This window comes from Xyrauchen texanus, chromosome 4, assembly GCF_025860055.1.
Source record: "Xyrauchen texanus isolate HMW12.3.18 chromosome 4, RBS_HiC_50CHRs, whole genome shotgun sequence".
NCBI classification, from domain to species: Eukaryota; Metazoa; Chordata; class Actinopteri; order Cypriniformes; family Catostomidae; genus Xyrauchen; species Xyrauchen texanus.
This window is the reverse complement of record NC_068279.1, coordinates 41,085,002-41,106,462: the sequence shown is the minus strand read 5'-3', so window position 1 is coordinate 41,106,462 and position 21,461 is coordinate 41,085,002. Positions and strand designations below refer to the sequence as shown.

The following is a 21,461-nucleotide window of genomic DNA, read 5'->3' as shown; positions in this document are numbered from 1 at the left end:
CTTGCTCTGATGTCATGCTGACGTATGTCAAAAAACACTCGCGAGCGCAAGGCGCACGTGTCGGATTCTGCAGTCGCGCGCAGTCGCTCTCCACCGACTGCGCTGATCAAAAGCATGATGGGAAACGACTTGCTGACGACACAACTTAATGCTCATTGGCTGCGATTGTCAGCTGATATTTTTTCCCTTAATTCTAAGAAGTCCATTACCTATAGCCTAATACTATTTACTTTTTCTATAGTACTTTATTAGTAATTAGTACATGTGCTTTATTTATCCTTTTATTTTTATTTTCTTGGTTTTAAGTCCTGTTTGTTGTAATTTTCTCTTTATTGTATTGTATGCTTGTGTTAATTTTGTACATTGACATTTTTGTACCACATTATTCCATTAAATAAATTAGTCAATCCATCAATACATGCATACATACATCTAATGTGACGGTTTTACAATTAGGCCTCATGTTTGTGTGTTTTTATCTGATATCTTTATCTGGGTATGTCTTATTCCTGGAGTGCAGTAAACCCACACATGCATGCTAATTTCTTAATTTAGAATGTGTTTTTGTTTCATATTATTTTTGAATAATAATTTGCTGTACACACTTTTCCTAATCATTAAACATGAAATTCAAACTTACATTAAGGTGACAAACAATTGTGTAATATATTTATATAGAATATGTTTCATGTAAAAGGGGATAGTTCACCCAAATATTTTTTTTTCTTTGGGTAAACTATCCCTTAAGTAGGATACACATCATTAGGTTAATCAGCTGTGCCATATCCCACTCTGAAATGTTTAACCCATAATTAGGGATAACAATGTAAACAGCATCTGTATGCTCAACATTTCTCATTATGGCTTTGATTATAAGAGGCACCCACAAAGTTAACAATTGTAGCAAGATGGAGAATGTGTTATTAACACTATCAGACTCCCAGGGAGCAATAACATTAACAGTAAGCAAAGAAATTGCTGAGACAATAAAGAATGGTGAGGAAAAAAAAAAAAAAAAAAAATTGGATGCTTGATGATGGAATTAATTTTATTTTATTGATTTAAATTCCTTTTTACAGATAAAAAAATATGCAGCATATATAATGCAACAAGTGAGAAATGCAGAACAGAAACAAGGTAAGGCATTTTAAGTAATGAGCACTGTTCACTTTCGGTGATTCTCCTCATCATAACCATCTTCGTGTAAAAACAGTGGTATTTCAATTGCATCCACTTCGTCTGCGATAAAGAACGCGAACGCGATCTCTTCCATTGCTGACGTATGCAGTCCACAACACAGCGAGATTCAGGAAGTGTCCGGCTTGCCTGCACTTTTTTCTCTCCTCCCCTCACTGCAGCCGCCTACTCTCACCTACATTTCAGGCGAGGCAAGGCGCATCTCAAACAAGCCTATTGATTTATATTTTCCGGATCAGTCACGTGTCACTCGATCCCCGGAACAAGACAAGTTAGTCCACTCGGCGGCCATTTTTGGAACGCTATCTCCATTGGCTAGAAAACTTAGAAAATGGTGTCCCGCCTTACAGGTAAAATAGCCAACCACCTTTTAGAGAAAGACATCACCTGTCAATCAACTCGAGAACGCGCAGCGTTTTGATGTAACAAAACGTAAAGAAGCATAATTTACATTAACAGTGTTGTCAGATTTCACTGCTGGGTTAAAATATGTTCACTGATCGTAATCCTGACCAACCGTTTTGAAGTTTTTGGTCTTCCCCATTAAAGTAGATAGGAACTACACTGCCATACCGTTTGTTTACATAGAAAAATGGCTGCACTCCCTGAGAGCGGTCCAAAAATAGCCGCCGAGTGAACTAACTTACTAAAAAGACTTTGGTAACAAGCCAGTGTGCGGTGCGCATGAGCGGTACCCCAACAGCTGATGTATTTCCGAAAGTAGAGCTGCATGGCGTCCGTGCCATGAGAAAAACCCATGTCACACGTGGTATGTTGATAACAACTTTAGCGCATGTCACTTAGTTTCTACCTTGACCGGTACTTTTACGTTCAGATTTAATTATCAGTAGCAGGAACGAGCGCCCTTAAAGACACAAGTCCTGTATACATGTATTACGTCAAATCAGCCTCACTTGCAAGTGTACAAGACAGTTCTGCTGGGATATATTATTTATTTTAAAAAGCATGGATCTCACAAGCGACGACGACATAACGTACACTGCGTCGCCGAACACGATACGGATGTTTGCAGATATTGACCCGAGCGCGGAGCTGATCTTCGAAACTCCTCCGCCTGATGTTGTCAGCTCTATTACTAAGTGCTTTGAGCCGTTCACCAACACATTTGAAAAGAGAAGTGGTGCTTCATTCCTCGATCTGCTGTCGGACAGGTAAAAGACTTCTAAGAGAAAATAACCATGCATTTAATTTGTTTTTCTTCGTGTTTTTGAATGTCTGAGCTCTGTTGGTCTATACAATGCAAGAGAATGGTGGCCAGAACTTTGAATCTCCAAAAAGCACATAAAGGTAAGCCAGAACTCCAGGGGTTAATTTCATGTCGTCAGAAGTGACGTAAGTGTGAGTGAGAAATAGATCAATATTTAAGGTGACTTTTTTTTTTAAACTATAAATCTCCATTTTCACTTTCACACACACACATATATATATATATATATATATATATATATATATATATATATATATATATATATATATTATTATTTTTTTTTTTTTTTCTCAATTCTCATGCAAATCGCCACATTCTGGTTGGGGCTGGTCAAAGGTGGATATTTATAGGCTGTCTTGTTTGGAAGGCTGCATCCTCCACAGGTCACATTTGTCAGCCGCATACGTCAGTGTGGCTGTCTCATTTCAGAAAAGCGAGTAGGACACTTCAAATGCAATCTCCTTTAATGGGAATTCGGAGGATGCATGAGGTGTATCCTTCATGGGCACTCATAACCAACAATTTTTTGCTTCAATGGAAAAAAAAAGATGCCAATTTGCCCGTAAATATGATAAGTAATGTTAATTCCTAAGGTGAAGTACTTCAGTAGATGGGTGCAGAGTATATAATATGTATAATTATATTAATATATAATTAAAATAATGTATTTGACTAAAAGTACACTTGTAAAATCTATTTTCTTTTCTCTTTACATCATTATAACTCTCCTAAAATATAAAGGGACTTTGTTACAGTCTCACACAAAGCGCTTGCGCTTGTTAAAGAGTGGCGAGCTGTCATGGCAACCATGTTCCGTTCCGTTTCCCTTTGTCATACGAAGGCCATCTCGTTTAAACGAGGACACTCTGTATACTGCAGCATTCAAAGGACGCATCCTTCCAAAATAGACACGGCCATAGTAAAAAGGACTTTAATATTGATCTGTTTCTCACCCACATCTTTCATATTACTTCTGAAGACATGGATTTAACCACTGGAGTGTAAACATAGTGCAGGGTGAAAATAGTATACAAATTCCCTATGCTCATGAGTCATGACTTCAAGTCAACTAACCTTGAGTGCCGTAAATAAGATGTTATCAGACATAGAATATTCCTGCATCAGTACACGCACTGGATTCATTTTAGTTGGTAGATTAGTTTGGTAAGTTTTTCAAAATCATCTAATATCATACTATATAACAATTTTGAGATGAAGTTTCAGCTTCAGAAGCATTCCAGAAATCACAAACATGTTTTTTTTTTTAATACAGAAATGGTTTGCACTGCATGCTCTCTCATACATGATTTATTCCTCTTAATCCTTTTTAGTGACTCTGGTGAAAGTCTGTTTTTAACACAGGCTGTGACTTCAGCGGACAGAACTGTAAGGCGACGCAGATCAAAAAATAGGTCCGAGTCCATCTCTGATAATGATTGTGATGAAGAGGGTGAAGGAAGCACCAGGAGAGGCCCATGGAATGAAGCCACTGAATGTGAGGAGGAAACTGGAGGTCACCAGCAGCATAAAGCGCTCCCAAAAGGAGGAAAAAAATGCAGAAGATTCGATTTATGGAGCATTCGCCCCAAAAGAGCTCTATTTCCCTTTATGATGAAGTCAAAAAGACAACAGGTCCTGACCAGACAGAAGCACCAGATTCTGGAGGTTAGGTGATGTTTATTTGTGTGTCTTTTTGTGATTTTGTTCTATCTTGTTTATTAACGTAATTAATTTATAATATAGATAATTTTGTATAAATCTATAGCCTATTAAAAACAAACTTTATTGTTAACTAGTCTACGTGGTAATGCAGCAGCAAAATTAATAGCAATTCCAGTTAAAGTCTTTAAAAGAAAAGAAGCAAGTTTTTTTTTTCCTTGTATCTGAACTCTGAATTTCTAACTTTAAAACCCTCTGGCTTTTATTTTGGTGGTCGGAACACTTCAGGAAGTCCTGTAAGTTTCTGTATGTAGGCTAGTTCACAATTTGCTTCTTTTTCAAATTCAGGTAAAATGGTCCTCCAGTGCCATTCTCAATGCATGTTATAAGCGAAGTGAGCTATTTAGCATCTACATCTGAGATGTTGTTCGTGTGGAGCACTCAAATAGTAGCAAGTGCTTCGTGTGTGTGTCTCAACAGAGCAGCGGCATTCACTTAAATGCGCTGCACATGCATAATATATATTATTAAACACCCTTTTGCAAATAACAAAGCTATCACATGTCTTCAAGAGACTGAATACAATGCATGAGTCATGTGGAATACTGTAATGGTGCTTTTATATCATTTTTGATGCTTGATTGACTATAATGAACATGACTTACAAACCATATTGGATTTGGATCAGGCTCGTCGTACCGGTACCTGATCTGTCCCAAAAACGTCAGTTTTGGAGCCGATACCGATCTGTGCATCCCTAGCCCTGTTGACACACTGGGCGTCAAGCAACACGGCTTTGTCTTTGTCACGTGTCCGTCAAATTAAGCCAGAGTTTATGCTCCGTGTCAGTAGTGCTGCGCAACTCCTTGAACAACTCTTGTGTATGGACCGTTCACATCCATATTCTTAAAGGGATAGTTCAACCAAAAATTTGTATTCCATTATTTACTCACTCTCATGCCATCCCAGATGTGTATGACATTCTTCAGCAGAAGAAACTGTAGTGTATTTGGTGCAGAAGAACAAACAATTGCTATGCAATATAACTTGAATCCAGAAAACCCAACCTTTTAACCCTGGAATTCCACACCGTCATAAATTAAAAGATTCTGCTCTGCTAGGCGCCAAGGAGTTGAGGCCTGCCTTTGAACGATAAAATTGTCAAGGAGACTAACCATTCTGCTAAAACGGCATGATTTAAAACAAAAAGGCCATTGGTCAGTGTGATGAGGAGGAGGGCATGGCCAGGCCGTGATGGAGCTTGGGTGGTGTTGAATCAGCTGATCAGCGGGAGAGCGAGATGAGGGGCAGACGGGGGTGCCGGTTCGAGAGAGAGATGCACACAGCCAAGTTGTGTGTGTTTGTCCTTATGGTTTATGTTGTTTTAAGTTTATGTTGTCCATTTAAACAGCCACGGCCGTCTACCTGGGGATGAAGGGGTCACTGCCAAGAGCCAGTGAAACCGTGTCCGTCTGCCGAGAAGGGGAGGAGCGGTTCCGTCCACATGGGTCCTAATGACTCTGTCATCCGCTTGGGGAGGAGCAAGCTGGCATCTGCCAGAGTGCGGAGGAGCAGTTGAGGACTGGGCGACGGTACGAACGGGAGCCGGCGAGCAAGTTCTTCTCTCTCTTTGTCTCCGCTCACCCTTCCAATCTCCCCACACCTTCCCTTGTCTCTCCCCCATGTTCACTGGAGGCGGGGGGGCACCACCCGAGATGGGGGGGGTTAGTCAGCCCGGTGGCGACCTGAATCGGGCGGGGAAGGAGTGTGATGAGGAGGGGAGCATGGTCGGGGTGTGATGAGCACATTTAGCTTCAAAGCTAAATAACTGGTAATCAGAAGGTTGCTGGTTCAATCCCCTCAAGCCACCACCATTGTGTCCTTGAGCAATGCACTTAACTTCAGGTTGCTCCAATGTAATGAATGTAAATTCGCTTTGGATAAAAGCATCTGCCAAATGCATAAATGTAAACGTAAAGCCCGCCTCCTCATCCAACAACGCAACAGACAACAAACTGCACGACCTTAACAAGAGGTCCAAAAACATTGATGGAACCACCCAAGTTTCTACAGAGAGCCAAGGAACCAAGCAACGCTAGGAAATGCAAGTACATCTCCATACTTTGCTGAAAGTGCTGGTGTTCCTCTAATCAGTGTCCCGATTGCAAATCAAGTTAATTCAGTCCAAGTGTCAATGGTTCTCAAGGTATTGTCTGTTAACTCCGTAAAGTTAATTTGCTCTGTTTTGATCGTTTCCAGTCAAGCTACTCTGTTGGCTTTACTCCCCAACCAATCATCAAGGTATTGTCTATGGAGTCTCTGTTTCATGTTTGTATGTATTAGATTAGTTTTATGTTTAGATTAGCATCCAAGTCTTTTTGTGTTCAAAGATCTCATTACTTGATTTTTTCAAAGATCCGGCCCTAAAGCTATACCTAAAATATTTGGTTTTATTTTCAATATGCCATGAGTATAATATTACTCCAATAAGTTTATTAATCATAATTCCCTTATTTAAGCTAATTCCTTAAAAATTGTGAGCGGATACAACGAGCAGTTGTATTACGATTTTAATGGTAGAGAATTTTATTCAGACAAATAATCGTATTATTTGTAATTTATCTTTCTTATAATGGTTGTCGAATGCAGCTAATCACATTATAAATAGACATACGGATTAATTTAATTCATAGCACATGTACTGTTTCCTACATTAAAGATGGAGGTACGCAGATAGTTTAATCCATACCGTGTACATTTATACAACCAAAATTCCTACAACACAAATGAAGATTTTAAGAAAAACGTCTAAGCTCTGTTAGAGAGCCTAGACGTTAGACATACATTTCAAGTGAATGGTGATCAGACCGTTTGTAGCTCAAAAAAATCACAGATGAAACAAAAGTAATCCATACAACTCTAGTGTTTAAATCCATGTATTTTAGATGCAATATAGGCTATAATAGGTATGGGTAAAAAAAAAAAAAAAAAATATTTAAGTCCTGTTTTACTCTTTAATTTCCACTTTCACTTTCAGATGTGAATGTGAAACTAAACGGGCACCACATATGACTTTCAGATGTGAAAGTGGAGATTAGAGTAAAAAATACTTACATTTTGATCTGTTTCTCACCCACACCTATTATATTAATTCTAAAGACATGTATTTTAATACTGGAGTCATATGGATTACTTTTGTTTCATTTGTGATTTTTGGAGCTACAAAGGTCTGGTCACTATTCACTTGCATTGTATGGACCTGAGAAATTCTTTTCAAAAAATGTGTTTGTGCTCTGCAGAAGAAATAAAGTCATACACATCTGTGATGAGTAAATTATGAGAGAATTGTAATTTTCATATGCCTCCATTGGAGCATAACAGGTGATTGGCAAAAATCCACTCAATGGTGAAGTGTTAAATTTTTTTAAAAGATTTTTTACAAAATTGTCCTTTTAGAATTCGTCAGTATTTTCTCATGTCATATTCATACATTTTCATCAGTTATACTCTGACAAAAATGGCACATCATTTGTCAATGAAAATAAGATCTATTAAGGCCAATTTATACTTCTGCATCTAACCTACGCCGTAGTCTGACGTTCACCTCTTCAGAAATGTACCTGCGCGTCGCATTGATGCAGACCACAACAGCTGTGATTGGGCCAATTTAACCAGAGACCGCCCCCAGTGTGATAAGAATATCTGAGGTAGCATCACATTTTATCCGACTTTATTATAATTAGTGATGCACCGAAATGAAAATTCTGGGCCGAAACCGAAAATTCAGGATGCACTTGGTCGAAAACATATTAATTTCATGAATTTAATTAATCTGAATTAAAAAAAATACAAATCAATAAAATTATCACACTTTTATTGAAAGTAACACCAAAATCGGACAGAAAAAATATTATAACAATATTAAATATATTATTCTTTAACATTCAAATGTAACAGATTTTTTTTTTTTACCAATTGTCCAATTAATGTAATATTCTAGAAAACTCTAATGATATGCAAAACAGCAGTCAAGTAATGAACTTAGCAGCTCTAGGCTAGCATCTTGCAAATACAAAAAGTTTAAATATGCTACACAGTAATTTTAATGATAACAACAGGCAGAACACAGAACAGCAGAGGGCCTCTATTCTGTTTATGTAAACATATTTATACTTAAATGTAAAATTATTGTGCAAAACACCAGTGCAAAACAGCAGTAATAGAACTAAAACCAACCTCAGCTGTAAACGACAGATGTAGCCTCAAGTGAAGAACAAAGTTTTGCAGGGCTAAACAAATTGTAATGTAATTGCTATACACATAGCAAATTGGACTGCTTTCTATTTAAGTAAAAGTGTCAGGTTTCTCTTGAAGAACAAAAGTTGCACAGCTTTCTGGCAGGAGAAACGATTCATCTTCTCATCAAGAACATGAGATGCTGCACTGAATAGTCTCTCTCTCTCTCTCTCTCTCTCTCTCTCTTCGGTACGGATAAATACCTGCGTGCAATCCGCGATCTTTGTTCATGTACCAGTAGTCAAGAGGATTGTCACGTGATATGAGCATGAAGCGATCGTCTGTGTTCCGCAACTGTTTTCGGGTCCTTGGATAACATATAATGTGCGAGTAAGGGCAGCCTGTGGACTTTCTGGTGCCCCCCTAGGGAGTTGGTGCATCAGTGCCCTAAGCAGATGGCGTAGTATTCGTATAGGGAGCGGCGGTACTGCTTTGAAGTATTTCCTATTACCGAAATTTCGGTGCATCCCTAATTATAATATCTATGCATTATGTTACATTGTATTTGGACTCTGGGACCATTAAAGCAATTGTAGCAGGACCATTTGCTGTTATTTTTGTTTTATTTTGTTTTATTCTGTTTTTAGTTACAAGTTACAAGCGAAACGTGACAAGATATCTGTTTACAGCCTATAAACTCAAAGCTTTTTTCAATGGGCCTTTACTTGATATTAATTTGATATGTGAATGAAATATGTTTTGTATTCTACTCGCAAACTTTCTGATCGGATGTTTCTTGTTTCTGATTTTACCATATGTTTGACAGTATGTGTGCAGTAAATAATCATATTTCATAAGTTATGAAAACAACTCTTGTAATTGTCAGCAAATTAAAAACACATGGTAAGAGTTGGTTGTATTGCCTGTATGCATTTTAAAGTCTTTAAAACTCGATTCGTGTCATTCGGATTCAGTCATTTTGTGTTATTCAGGCGAGTAATTATTACGAATTAATTTGATTTCCTTTTCAGCACAGAAAGTCAATATGCCAAAATATTTATGGATTATTCTTTAAGCGACTCAAAAGAAAGCTTACAGACATTTCCTCATTTATTTTCTGCCTGCAATGCATAAATAATATGTACCTATATTTTAACATGTTCACATACTTTGAACAAATTTTTGATGCTACAATAATTTAATAAATACTTCTGATTCCAGAAATTACATTGTTACAACACAGACACGCCAACGCAGAACTATAAATGGTAAATGGTCTGCACTTGTATAGCGCCTTCTAATAACCTTAGAGGTTACCAAAGACGTACACACATTCACACTCGCACTCATACACCAATGGCGGCAGAGCTGCCATGCAAGGCGCTAGCCTGCCATTGGGAGCAACTTGGGGTTCAGTGTCTTGCCCAAGGATACTTTGGCATGTTGAGTCGTGTGGGCCGGGAATCGAACCGCCAACTTTGCGAATAGCGGCCGACCCTGCTCTACCAACTGAGCCACAGCCACTCATTTAATTTAATTATGAAACATATAGTTTGCATTTTGTCTGTATACTCCCAGAACGACACAGACACATCAACGCAGGACTGTAAATGCAAACCAACGTGTTGGGCACTACGCGGAGCACACGCCGTAGGTTCGACACAGAAGCATAAATCAGCCTTCAGTTGATGATAATTTTTTTTATATGGATCAAACATATAAAAGATACATACAACTGTCCTTGTGAAAACCTAAGCTCCTGAAATAACAAATGGACTTAAAGAGAGAGTTCGTCCAAAAGTAAAAGTTCTCTCATCAATTACTCGCCCTCATGCCATGCCAGATGTGTCTGACTTTCTTTTTTTTTATCTTCTGAACACAAATTAAGATTTTTAGAAGAATATTTTAGCTCTGTAGGTCCATAAAATACAAGCGAATGGGACGAAAAAATCACAAAGGCATTATAAAAGTGATCCATACGACTCTGTTGAAACAGATCAATATTTAAGTCCCTTTTTTGGAGAAGAATTTATTGTAAAAAGGACTTTAATATTGTTCTGTTTCTCACCCACATCTATCAAAATGCTTCTGAAGATATTGATTTTACCACTGGAGTCTTATGATTACTTTTATGATGATTTTTGGAGCTTCAAAATTTTGGCACCCATTCACTTGCATTTAATGACTTAAAGAGCTGAGAAATTCTTCTAAAAATCTTCATTTGAGTTCAGCAGAAGAAAGTCATACACATCTGGCAGGGCATGAGGGTGAGCAAATAATGAGAATTTTTATTTTTGGGTGAGCTAACCCTTTAAGTATTAGCTACTTTTTAGTTAGCCTACTTCTTAATTCTTCATGTTTTCAATCTTCCACAGCCTGTTATTTATTTTCAGTGTTTATCCAGTTTAGGATATTGCACTGCATGTAGCATGTTTTCACGGAAATGGCTTTTTCACAACACACGTTATGCAATGCAAGTTATGTATATTCTGACTAATGTGTCACTTCAAGTTCACCTGTTCATTCGCTTCACGCCGCAGATGCTATATTACATATACAGTGTGTGTGGATATAGTTATTGATCTCATATATAAATATGCGTTTTAGTGAGGTTATTAACCCGCTTTGAAGCATTTAATTTGCGAGTGTTCAGCGTGTTCAACTCGACCAGAGAAATCCCCAAACACACTCCATTATTGGATTAGATGAATCCATATCTAATATCTTATTCTATTAACAGATTCCCTAGATGTTTCTGACTATTACTGTTTATATCTTCCACTGTTAATATCTTGCAGTATTTTCTTTATCTTGTCATGAATTTTCATTAACAGTATGCTTAAAATTGTTTAATTATCATCATGATGAGCCTTTTTGGTCTTGTATTCCTTATCGTTGATGATTTCAAAGAACCCTTCAACAAACGTTTCCATTTTAATATGATTATTACCTTAATTACACAATGTTTGTATTGTACAACACTTTTCAATTTAAGTGGTGAAACTCGTTATATAGCTCATATGAGTTTAATTGACGATATACATTTTTTATATTACAATCTATAGTGGAGAATGCAAGTGAACCGTAATAATACAATAGTAGGCATATGCACATTAAACAATAAGACTGTAATAATAAAATGCAAAACGAGGCTTCAATATTAATGGGGATGAAATAAAAATTATTGACCGTGAAAACAATATGCAGAAATATGCAATATAACAATTACAATATTAAACATTCAGTCATTTCTTTGGCAGTACAGTTATAATAGAGAGATGGTTATACACTAAACAAATCAGTATATACACTCACCTAAAGGATTATTAGGAACACCTGTTCAATTTCTCATTAATGCAATTATCTAATCAACCAATCACATGGCAGTTGCTTCAATGCATTTAGGGGTGTGGTCCTGGTCAAGACAATCTCCTGAACTCCAAACTGAATGTCAGAATGGGAAAGAAAGGTGATTTAAGCAATTTTGAGCGTGGCATGGTTGTTGGTGCCAGACGGGCCGGTCTGAGTATTTCACAATCTGCTCAGTTACTGGGATTTTCACGCACAACCATTTCTAGGGTTTACAAAGAATGGTGTGAAAAGGAAAAACATCCAGTATGCGGCAGTCCTGTGGGCGAAAATGCCTTGTTGATGCTAGAGGTCAGAGGAGAATGGGCCGACTGATTCAAGCTGATAGAAGAGCAACTTTGCCTGAAATAACCACTCGTTACAACCGAGGTATGCAGCAAAGCATTTGTGAAGCCACAACACGCACAACCTTGAGGCGGATGGGCTACAACAGCAGAAGACCCCACCGGGTACCACTCATCTCCACTACAAATAGGAAAAAGAGGCTACAATTTGCAAGAGCTCACCAAAATTGGACAGTTGAAGACTGGAAAAATGTTGCCTGGTCTGATGAGTCTCGATTTCTGTAGAGACATTCAGATGGTAGAGTCAGAATTTGGCGTAAACAGAATGAGAACATGGATCCATCATGCCTTGTTACCACTGTGCAGGCTGGTGGTGGTGGTGTAATGGTGTGGGGGATGTTTTCTTGGCACACTTTAGGCCCCTTAGTGCCAATTGGGCATCGTTTAAATGCCACGGCCTACCTGAGCATTGTTTCTGACCATGTCCATCCCTTTATGGCCACCATGTACCCGTCCTCTGATGGCTACTTCCAGCAGGATAATGCATCATGTCACAAAGCTCGAATCATTTCAAATTGGTTTCTTGAACATGACAATGAGTTCACTGTACTAAAATGGCCCCCACAGTCACCAGATCTCAACCCAATAGAGCATCTTTGGGAAGTGGTGGAACGGGAGCTTCGTGCTCTGGATGTGCATCCCACAAATCTCCATCAACTGCAAGATGCTATCCTATCAATATGGGCCAACATTTCTAAAGAATGCTTTCAGCACCTTGTTGAATCAATGCCACGTAGAATTAAGGCAGTTCTGAAGGCGAAAGGGGGTCAAACACAGTATTAGTATGGTGTTCCTAATAATCCTTTAGGTGAGTGTATTCCTGTGCTGTGAAATTGGTACATCATAAACAACCTGAGATGAGCTTACATTCTCATCATGTACCTTTAGTGGCTTTTAGATACAATTTTAAATGATTTACTGTTCATTTAAATGATAGTCTGTTTAAACAGACTTTAAAATGACAATGGAAAGTGACAGCTTGTGCATTGGAGTGAAAGGAAAGAGAAAACTGTGGCACACACATTAAGGGACACGCATACTTGGGGAACATCGAAACTGCAGCAATGTTATGACGAACTCAGAAGTCATGAATATTTACATAAATAGATTATATTAAACATATTCCTTGTCAAAGAATCAAGCCAAGCTAGCAGTGATTGCACACTGGAGGCAACGATAAGCCCCACCGAGAGCGAGAACCACATTATAGCGACCACAAGGAGATTAACCCAATGTGACTCGACCCAGCCAACTGGGCCAATTGGTTGCTTAGGAAACCTGACTGGAGTCAATCACGCATGCCCTGTATTCAAATTAGTGACTCCAGGTGTGGTAGTCCACCTATTTTACTTGCTGAGCTACCCAAGGTCAGTTTTTATTAAAGTTTATCAGTATCATTAATCAGGTGCAAATTATTGTCTGGAGGTCCTGACCGAAAAGGCGTGTAGACATCGCGGTCAAGTGATACTTGTTACTTTTTCAGTGCTGGCTAGGATGTGGCAATCACAGTCATTTATTACTACTGGATGAAAACTTTTATAGAGACTGCTGAAGCTTATTTCCAGCTTATTTTAAGTTTGTTCTTGTTTTAAAGTGGGGCGTGACCCGAAAAACATGAGAACCACTGGGCTAATTTATCCTCCAACTGATGTGTACCTAACCACTCAGCCCAGAGTGAGACACTGCTCTTATAACTGGATCCTATATCTTGCAAAAGCTCTTCTCATTGTGATGTAGAGGATATGTCAGCTTCTCCAAGAGTATAATTCTCAACACCTCTACATACCAATTTTCTAAAGTTTGAGCATTTTTGTTAATCCAAAATCCAAGAATTAATAAATAGTATATATACAATAGACTAATTTGGCCTAATATTTATCTGTAGAGTTGACAAAATCTACTGCCAAGACACAATGTAGTACTGAAAGTTGTAACCCATCCCCTAATTTGTCCAAAATTCATGAATCGCTGGGCGCGTCCAAATCGTGTGGACATATGTGCCTATATCTGCATTGCACTTTAAACATAGTGGAGAATTCAGGCCCAATTTACTCCTCATAAATGGAGTATAGTGCATCCTGTTTAATATTTTGAATTCTATTTCTTTGTCCACATTACAACTAAGGATTTTTAGGGAGTTTATCTGTGGATAGTTCTGATATTTGCAAAACTCTTTGCTATGCATTAATTATGCGGTTCACTGACTCTCACTGAATGATTTAATTTGTGTGTGATGAAATATCATGTTGTGTGCATGTGAGTTGTAGTATTTGACGGTGGTCTAGTTTTGTCAGTACAATAATGTTATGATGGACAAAATATTTAAACTGGCAGCATAAATTAATTTTTAATGGCAAAATACTCTGAATATATAACTTAATGCTACTACTGTCTCTGTGACTGACACTCTTTGTAAGCAGATGTGTTTTGGCGTACATGTGTTTAACTGGCAGACATCAATTATCTATAAATTATGTATTTAAGTTGCTTTGGAGTACAAGTCGCAGGACCTTTCAGATGATAAAGCTACTTATATTCTGGAAAATACGGTAGTAATGTTTATGTCACTGTAATGTTCTTATGTATTTTTTAGAACTCAGAAATTGGAGGGTTCCTCAAATGCATAAAGAAGACTAAGGAGGGTTATACGAATACAGGAGTAGCTCTCGGTTCATGGATGTTGGAGTCGGAGTAAGTTTTACATTAAAAGGTCCAACACATTTACAAAATGAATATATAACTAATATATATTCTGTGTAAATAAATATATACATACATTACTGTGCAAAAGTTTTAGGTACTGGTGAAAAACGTTGTATAGTGAAGATGTCTTCAAAAATAATGCTATAAATAGTTTTCATTTATCAATTAATTTCATAACATAAAGCTAAATCAATATTTGGTTTGACCACGTTTACCTTTAAAATGGCACCAATTTTCCTAGGTACATCTGGACACAAAGCTTCTTGGAGAATTCGGCACAGTTCTTCTATCTATTTCGGCTGTCTCAATTGTTTCTGTCTCTTCATGTAATCCCAGACTGACTCAATGATGTTGAGATCCGGGCTCTGTGGGGGGCCATACCATCTGTTGTAGGGCTCCTTGTTCTTTATTCAATTCTGTTTATAAAGGGAATGTTGAAATCTAAAATTAATACTGATACACTAAAAGCAGAATATATCAAATAACTGTTTTAAAGACTGTTTGTGAAAAATATAATCCACCTAAGACTTTTGCACAGAACCGTGTGTGTGTGTGTGTGTGTGTGTGTGTGTGTGTGTGTGTGTGTGTGTGTGTGTGTGTGTATGTGTATGTGCCAGCCATTTAATAAAGGATAAATCAACTTTTGTTTCAGGCTAATCTATAACTCAGAGGTGGACGAACGACACAGTGATCATGAAGTCTCAGTAGTGGTGTGTAAATATAACTTGATTAGTTTTATTTGTTTATGATTTCCATTACTGTCCAAAAAGCATACATTTCAAATAATATCTTGCATTACTGATATTTTGTCTTTATCAAGAAATGTATTTAAATACAGAAGTGTGTTACATTGTAAGAAGCATTTAAAAGACAATACAGTATGTACTAATCTGTTGGTTTGACTGGCTTTGTTTCAGGATAGAGATGTTTTTGTTCCTGGTTTCCATTTAAAAGGCAAACAAATATGGTGCCCACAATCCGTCATTGAGAGGAGGAAAGCTGTTATGCCTTTATCTCAGTATCCTGATATGTTACAACCCATAGAACATATGGACATTGAAAAACATGTCAAAAACCCATCAAAAAAGAACAGCGAAAGAAAAATAAAAGTCAGCTCAAAGCTCAAAAATTCGAGCCATCTACCACAGTCCCAGATTAACTCAATGAAGAAATTTACACTATCAAAAAAGACACCCAAAGCTGCAGCCAGGAAACGCTCAGTTGGGTCTTCAAAGTCTGATAGTGTCCTTCGCCTTAAGGAACGTCAAAAGCAGCAGCAGCATAAAAATCATGAGACATCTGAGGTTTCGGCTTCTTGCTCAGATTCTGAACTCTCAGATTCTGCTCATATGCGACATCCACATCTTCAGCAGATGGTTTGGTCTGTTGAGAACTCGGCTGATGAAGCTTCTGATGGAGGTGATTTATGGGTAATTGAGGAGACGCAGACACTGAACTCTGTAGATGCAGTTACAGAAGAAGCGACTAATATGATGCAAGAAGATGAATTGAGGTCTAGGGCACAAAGCAATTTCTGCTTTCCACCCCACGGGGGAGACATTTCAATACATAAAGATACTCATTACACTGACGGCTCTCTGTTTTCATATGTGCCACTGGATAATGTGATCAGGGTAAAAAAGACAAACAAACCGAACACATTCGTCAATGCAGAGGTTGCTATGCGTGCCAGCAGCACCAAACACTCTGAGACTAGCCAGAGTTCTGTTGATCCACATACTAAACTGCTCTCTGAAATCAATTGCCAAAGTAAAAGAAGATCAAAGTTGTCACTGTCTCAAAAATGTATTGATGTTACATGTATAGAGGAAACCACAGAGATGCAACCAGCATCTGAGTGTTTACCACTAGCTGATGAAGTGGAGGATAAAGGAGCTAATGAAAAGCAAACTGCTGCATCAGTCTCACAGTCCGGTGAAACAGCAGACTACTTGAAGATAATGAGTAATTTATCTGTGATGACAGACAGCACTGTTATCCCAAAGGTTAAGAAGAATAAAATTAGAAAGCATAAAATCAATGAACAAGAGGATACAGGGCTTGATTCAGGTATTCATTGTGTTGAAGATGTTCAGTCAATCCAGTACACTGGACTGAAGCAAAGTGAGTCAAAAACTACAGAGTTGTCATGCAAAAAAAAACAAAAGGTGGCCAACAAAGAGAGAAATGGAACAACATATGCAGAGAAAAGCATTGCAATAAACAACTCATCAAACAATACTTTTGACTTCATTGCTGATAGAGCTGCAGATTTGAGAGTAAATGATTTTATTCATTTCACTGAGACCAATGAGCTTGAACGGATTTCAGAGGATAATACAGGGTCACCCAATGTAATTACATTCAACTCTGTGAAAAAGAAGAAGAGGAAGAAAAAAGATTTGTGTAAGCAGTATGAATCCATTGATTTGGATCTGGATAAAAGCTCTGTGTCCATGTTTGGTGAGGTCACCATGCCAAGAGTGCTTGCACAACAGGAGTCAACTACAGAAGAAATCATTGAGGAAAGGCTATATGATGACAGTGCAACTGAACATTTGGAAAGTAATTCAGCAGGTGGATTAAGTGTTGCAAAACGCAAAAAGAAAAGTAAACATTTGAGTTCTGACATTAGGCTGGGAAAAGCTGTATCAGAGTCACAGTTAGGGAATACAGTAGAACTCTTGGAGAAAACAAGTAATTTATCACAGTTTAAACCGAAAATTAAGAAAATGCACAAATTGAAAGAGCAGGAGAATTCCGAGCTTGATTCAGATACTCAAAATGTTCACTCAATTGAGTCAGAAACCTCTATGCTGCCATCCAGAAGAACAAAAAAGAAGAAAAAAGACACAATGATTAGCCCATCAAAGAAAAGTTTGGATCACATTGACCAGAGACCTCCAGAAATGAGAGCAAATTATTTGGTTCAGTCTTATGAAGCCATTGAGATCCATCCAATTGAGCCTATTGTGACATCCGAGGAAATTGCAGGAGCGCCAAGTGTAACTAGATTAAAATCATTGAAGAAGAGGAAGAAAAAGGATAGGAGTGAGAAACATAGGTGTGAATCTGTTCATTTGGATCCGGATGGGAGTTCCTTGTCTCTGTTTGATGTCACTGGTTTGAGAAAGGTTGCGCAAGACGAAGATAGGCCAACTATGCAAGAGATCATTGAAGAAAGGCAATGTTTGAAAAGTAATACAGTGGGCATATTAAGTGTTGCAAAATGCAAAAAGAAAAGTCAGAATGGGAGTTCTTCGTCTCAAGGTGAAGACATCATTGGACTAGAGAAAAACTGGACAGACTCGCCTTCAGGGAATACAGCAGAACTCTTGGCGAAAACAAGTAATTTATCTGTGGTTTTAGACACCACGGTTATCACACATGTTAAAAAGAAAAAGAAGAAAAAGCACGAAGTAAAAGAGCAGGAGAATGCAGAGCTTGATTCAGATACTCAAAATGTTCACTCAATTGAGTCAGAAACCTCTATGCTGCCATCCGGAAGAACAAAAAAGAAGAGAAAAGACAAAGTAATTGAAATGACAATACATGAAAAGGGCAAAAACGCAACAATTAGCCCATCAAATAAAAGTCTGAACGGCATTCTTGATAGATCTCCAGAACTGAGGTTAAATGATTTGGTTCATCCCAGTGAAGCCATTGAGATGCATCATCTTGAGCATATTTGGAAATCCAAGAACATTACAGAATGTCCATCACTCAGTGTTACTAGATTAAAATCAGTGAAAAAGACAACAAGGAAAAGGGATGGGAGCGATTCTGTTGATTTGAACGTTGACATGTGTTCTGTGTCTTGGTTTGATGTCAATGGGCAGGCAGAAGATGGGTCAACTACACAAGAAATTATCAAAGAAAGGCGAAGTGATCTAACTGAACACTTGGAAAGTAATACAACAGCTAAGTTATATTTAGCTAAACACAAAAAACAGAGGGAAAGGGCACATGTAACTATTAATGATAATTCTGACTTGAGCTGTTCTGTGGCACAACAGGAAGATACTGAAATGCTTGTGAGACCAAAGAAGAGGAAGAAGAAAAGAAATTCAGATGGTATTGAATTGACTTCAGAATTTACTGAGACAGAAGACCTTTTTGAAAACTCTCAGAGGCAGGTGTCGAAACCACCTGGAACAATGTCAAAGAAAACAAAGAGAAAGATTAGGGAGGAAATGGAGGAACCTTATCAGAGTCAAATATCTGTACTAAATGACACCGTTGGACTTGAAACTGTACTGACAAATAGGACTGACTCAGTCAAACAACAGAACAATGCAGAAAGGCAGGTTAGCACTACATCATTGGGAGATTCTGACATTTCTAGAGACAGAAAGAAGAGAAGGAAGAAGGATACTGGAAATAATGTTATGTTAATCCCCAGAAATCAGAGTACTGACTCACCTACAGGAGTAAACCAAGATGACGCATCAAAAAGTCCAGAAAAGGAGAGGCAAAGAACAAGGTGTAATGACATAGGTTGTATGGAAACTGAGTACAATGCTAATATTTTTCAGTTGCAGCGAAAACAGGATACTAAGAAAGAAAATAACAAAAAGGCGGACTTTAAGGGAGCTACAGGGATAGGAGACCATTCTGGGTCTCAGACTGATGATGAAACTGGGAAGCGGAAAAAGAAGAGGAAAAGGGAAGAGAGTGCATCCATTATGGATACTCCAAGCTCTTTAATCCACAATGGAGATAGATATTTGTTTTGGTAGGTTGAAAGAAAAAATGATGGAGAGTGACATCCAGAATGATTAGGGATAAGTTAAATGGAAGAAAAGGAGGAAAATGCTCAAAAATGATGAATACACCATTAACGTTAGAAACGAAAATCAGATGTGTGAGAAACATTCATCTCAACAAGAGGTAACAGTCTGAATATCGCAGTCATAAGAACTTTATAATTGAAGACACATGACTGAATTGAAGAGCAAGTGGTTAATAAATGAAGTGGTTTCCAGTAATGAGCTGGAGGTTCACTTGTCATGGTCTTACCACTTGGTTAAAAAGATTAAAAAGAAAAAGTTCATCTTAACCTCTAAAGGTTTTGGGAAAACATTTGAATTCTGCTGAACACCATAAATAGTGGAGTGTTTTTTAAATATATATTAAAATATATATATTTTTTATGTAATCACTCTACACTGTCATCTGGAGAACAATATCACTTTATCCTTTTATACAAAATCATGAAAGACACTTTGTGCATACTTTGCAACAGAGAACATTTTTTATGGGTTTCCCCCATGTACATTAAATCCTCAAAGTCTTCATTACTAAATGTGAAAAGAATGTTTGTTTTGAGTGGTTATTTATGTGAAAATATATGTTTTACCGTTGTTGTTGTCATTGTTATTGTTTTATATATATAACAAAATTAAATAAAAATGATAGTGATTAGGGCTGGGTAAAAATTAGGGATGCACTTCTAAAACATTTTCTCTCCCAATCCGATCACTGAACTCTCGGTATCGGCTGATCCCAGTCTGATGCCAGTGTTGTTTTTTCTTAACCAGTTTAGAGTATCTATATCTCACTGTGTGGAACTGATTGTGGGTACTTGTTTATATAGAAATAAATACAAACCTCTAACTACATATTATTTCAATATAAAATATAGAGAAACCCAAAAATAATTAGATAATATGTAACCAGTGAAAGATTTCAGTAGTAAAGAAGCCAGTTATGTTTCAGTTTCCTTTGTTCACTTTAGTATAATAGGATATCAGTAAAACCTTGAAAACCCTGTGGCTTTTATTTCAATACTCCAGGAAGATGGTGACATTAGAGTGCCTGTGTGTGGGCTAGTTTAATGTGCCTTTAAATCAAGATCTGTAGAAATGCTTCCTCCGTTTCCATTCTCAATGCATGTCATAAGCTTAAAAGAATATTGAGCATCTACATCTGAGATGTAGTTTGTGGTGAGTGTTTACTGAGAGCTGAAAACTGTAGCATATCATCAGCCAGCTAAGTCCTTGACTGGGATTTATCTAAAAGACTACACATGCCAAGAACAAATAAATCTGATTGGGTTATGAACCTGACATTAGATGCCTATTCGTTTGCACTGTTGTGGGATTCAGTGGAAATTCTTAAGGGTGTGGAGCTCAGAAACACTGCCTGTAAGTGTCAAGGAATAAATTATTATTGGATAATCTTTTTGTTTTTCCCTATTGTAGGTTAATTAGTTGTGGAAAGTGATTACAAATACATAGGTAAAAGGTGAATGAGAGTGACAGGATGAAAAATACATTATTTATTAGGCATCTTACACCAGCAGAGAAGGCTTTGCTGGCCCTGAGAATTTGCCATTGCTGAAACCTGATCCAGTTAAAAACGTCAGTATCAGAGCCGATACCAATCCAGGTATCGGATTGGTGCATCTCTAGTAAAAATATAGATCTTCCAATCTCCGTATATTTGAAAGATCTTGATACTAATTCTAAAAATCTCAATATCAATGTTTTAATATAGGAAGTTGAGCAACTAGATGCTTTCACTGCGTGTTGAGAGTAAAGGTTTGACTTATTCTGTTTAATGCATATCTAAAATATTTTAGTTAATTAATTTAATGTTTTAAGTAAAAAAAAAAGCTGTGTGCAACTCCATTCATTAAAATGCACTCAACCAAAACAAAATGCTGAGTTGCCGGTATTCTTAAAGACACAGCATTGTTTTAGCACTTGTTCTACATATCAGTA

The 21,461-nt window shown here is 37.6% G+C and overlaps 1 protein-coding gene across 1 annotated transcript; it reads left to right on the top strand.

The window, feature by feature from the left end:
• The first annotated feature begins 1,931 nt into the window (after nt 1-1,931).
• Nucleotides 1,932-20,043, top strand: pho (phoenix). The gene is made up of 5 exons (XM_052125342.1): nt 1,932-2,369; nt 3,757-4,090; nt 14,627-14,724; nt 15,389-15,446; nt 15,654-20,043. Exons 1-5 carry the CDS (start codon nt 2,164-2,166, stop codon nt 19,473-19,475), a joined length of 4,518 nt encoding a protein of 1,505 aa, XP_051981302.1. The 5' UTR covers nt 1,932-2,163; the 3' UTR covers nt 19,476-20,043.
• The last annotated feature ends 1,418 nt before the right edge of the window (nt 20,044-21,461 follow it).

Bases quoted from the DNA above. Each gene is read 5' to 3' on its own strand.
- pho (XM_052125342.1), top strand. From the start codon at position 2,164: ATGGATCTCACAAGCGACGACGACATAACGTACACTGCGTCGCCGAAC. The intron at 14,725-15,388 runs GTAAGTTTTACA...CTTTTGTTTCAG, and splicing joins TCATGGATGTTGGAGTCGGA to GCTAATCTATAACTCAGAGG. The intron at 15,447-15,653 runs GTGTGTAAATAT...GCTTTGTTTCAG, and splicing joins ATCATGAAGTCTCAGTAGTG to GATAGAGATGTTTTTGTTCC.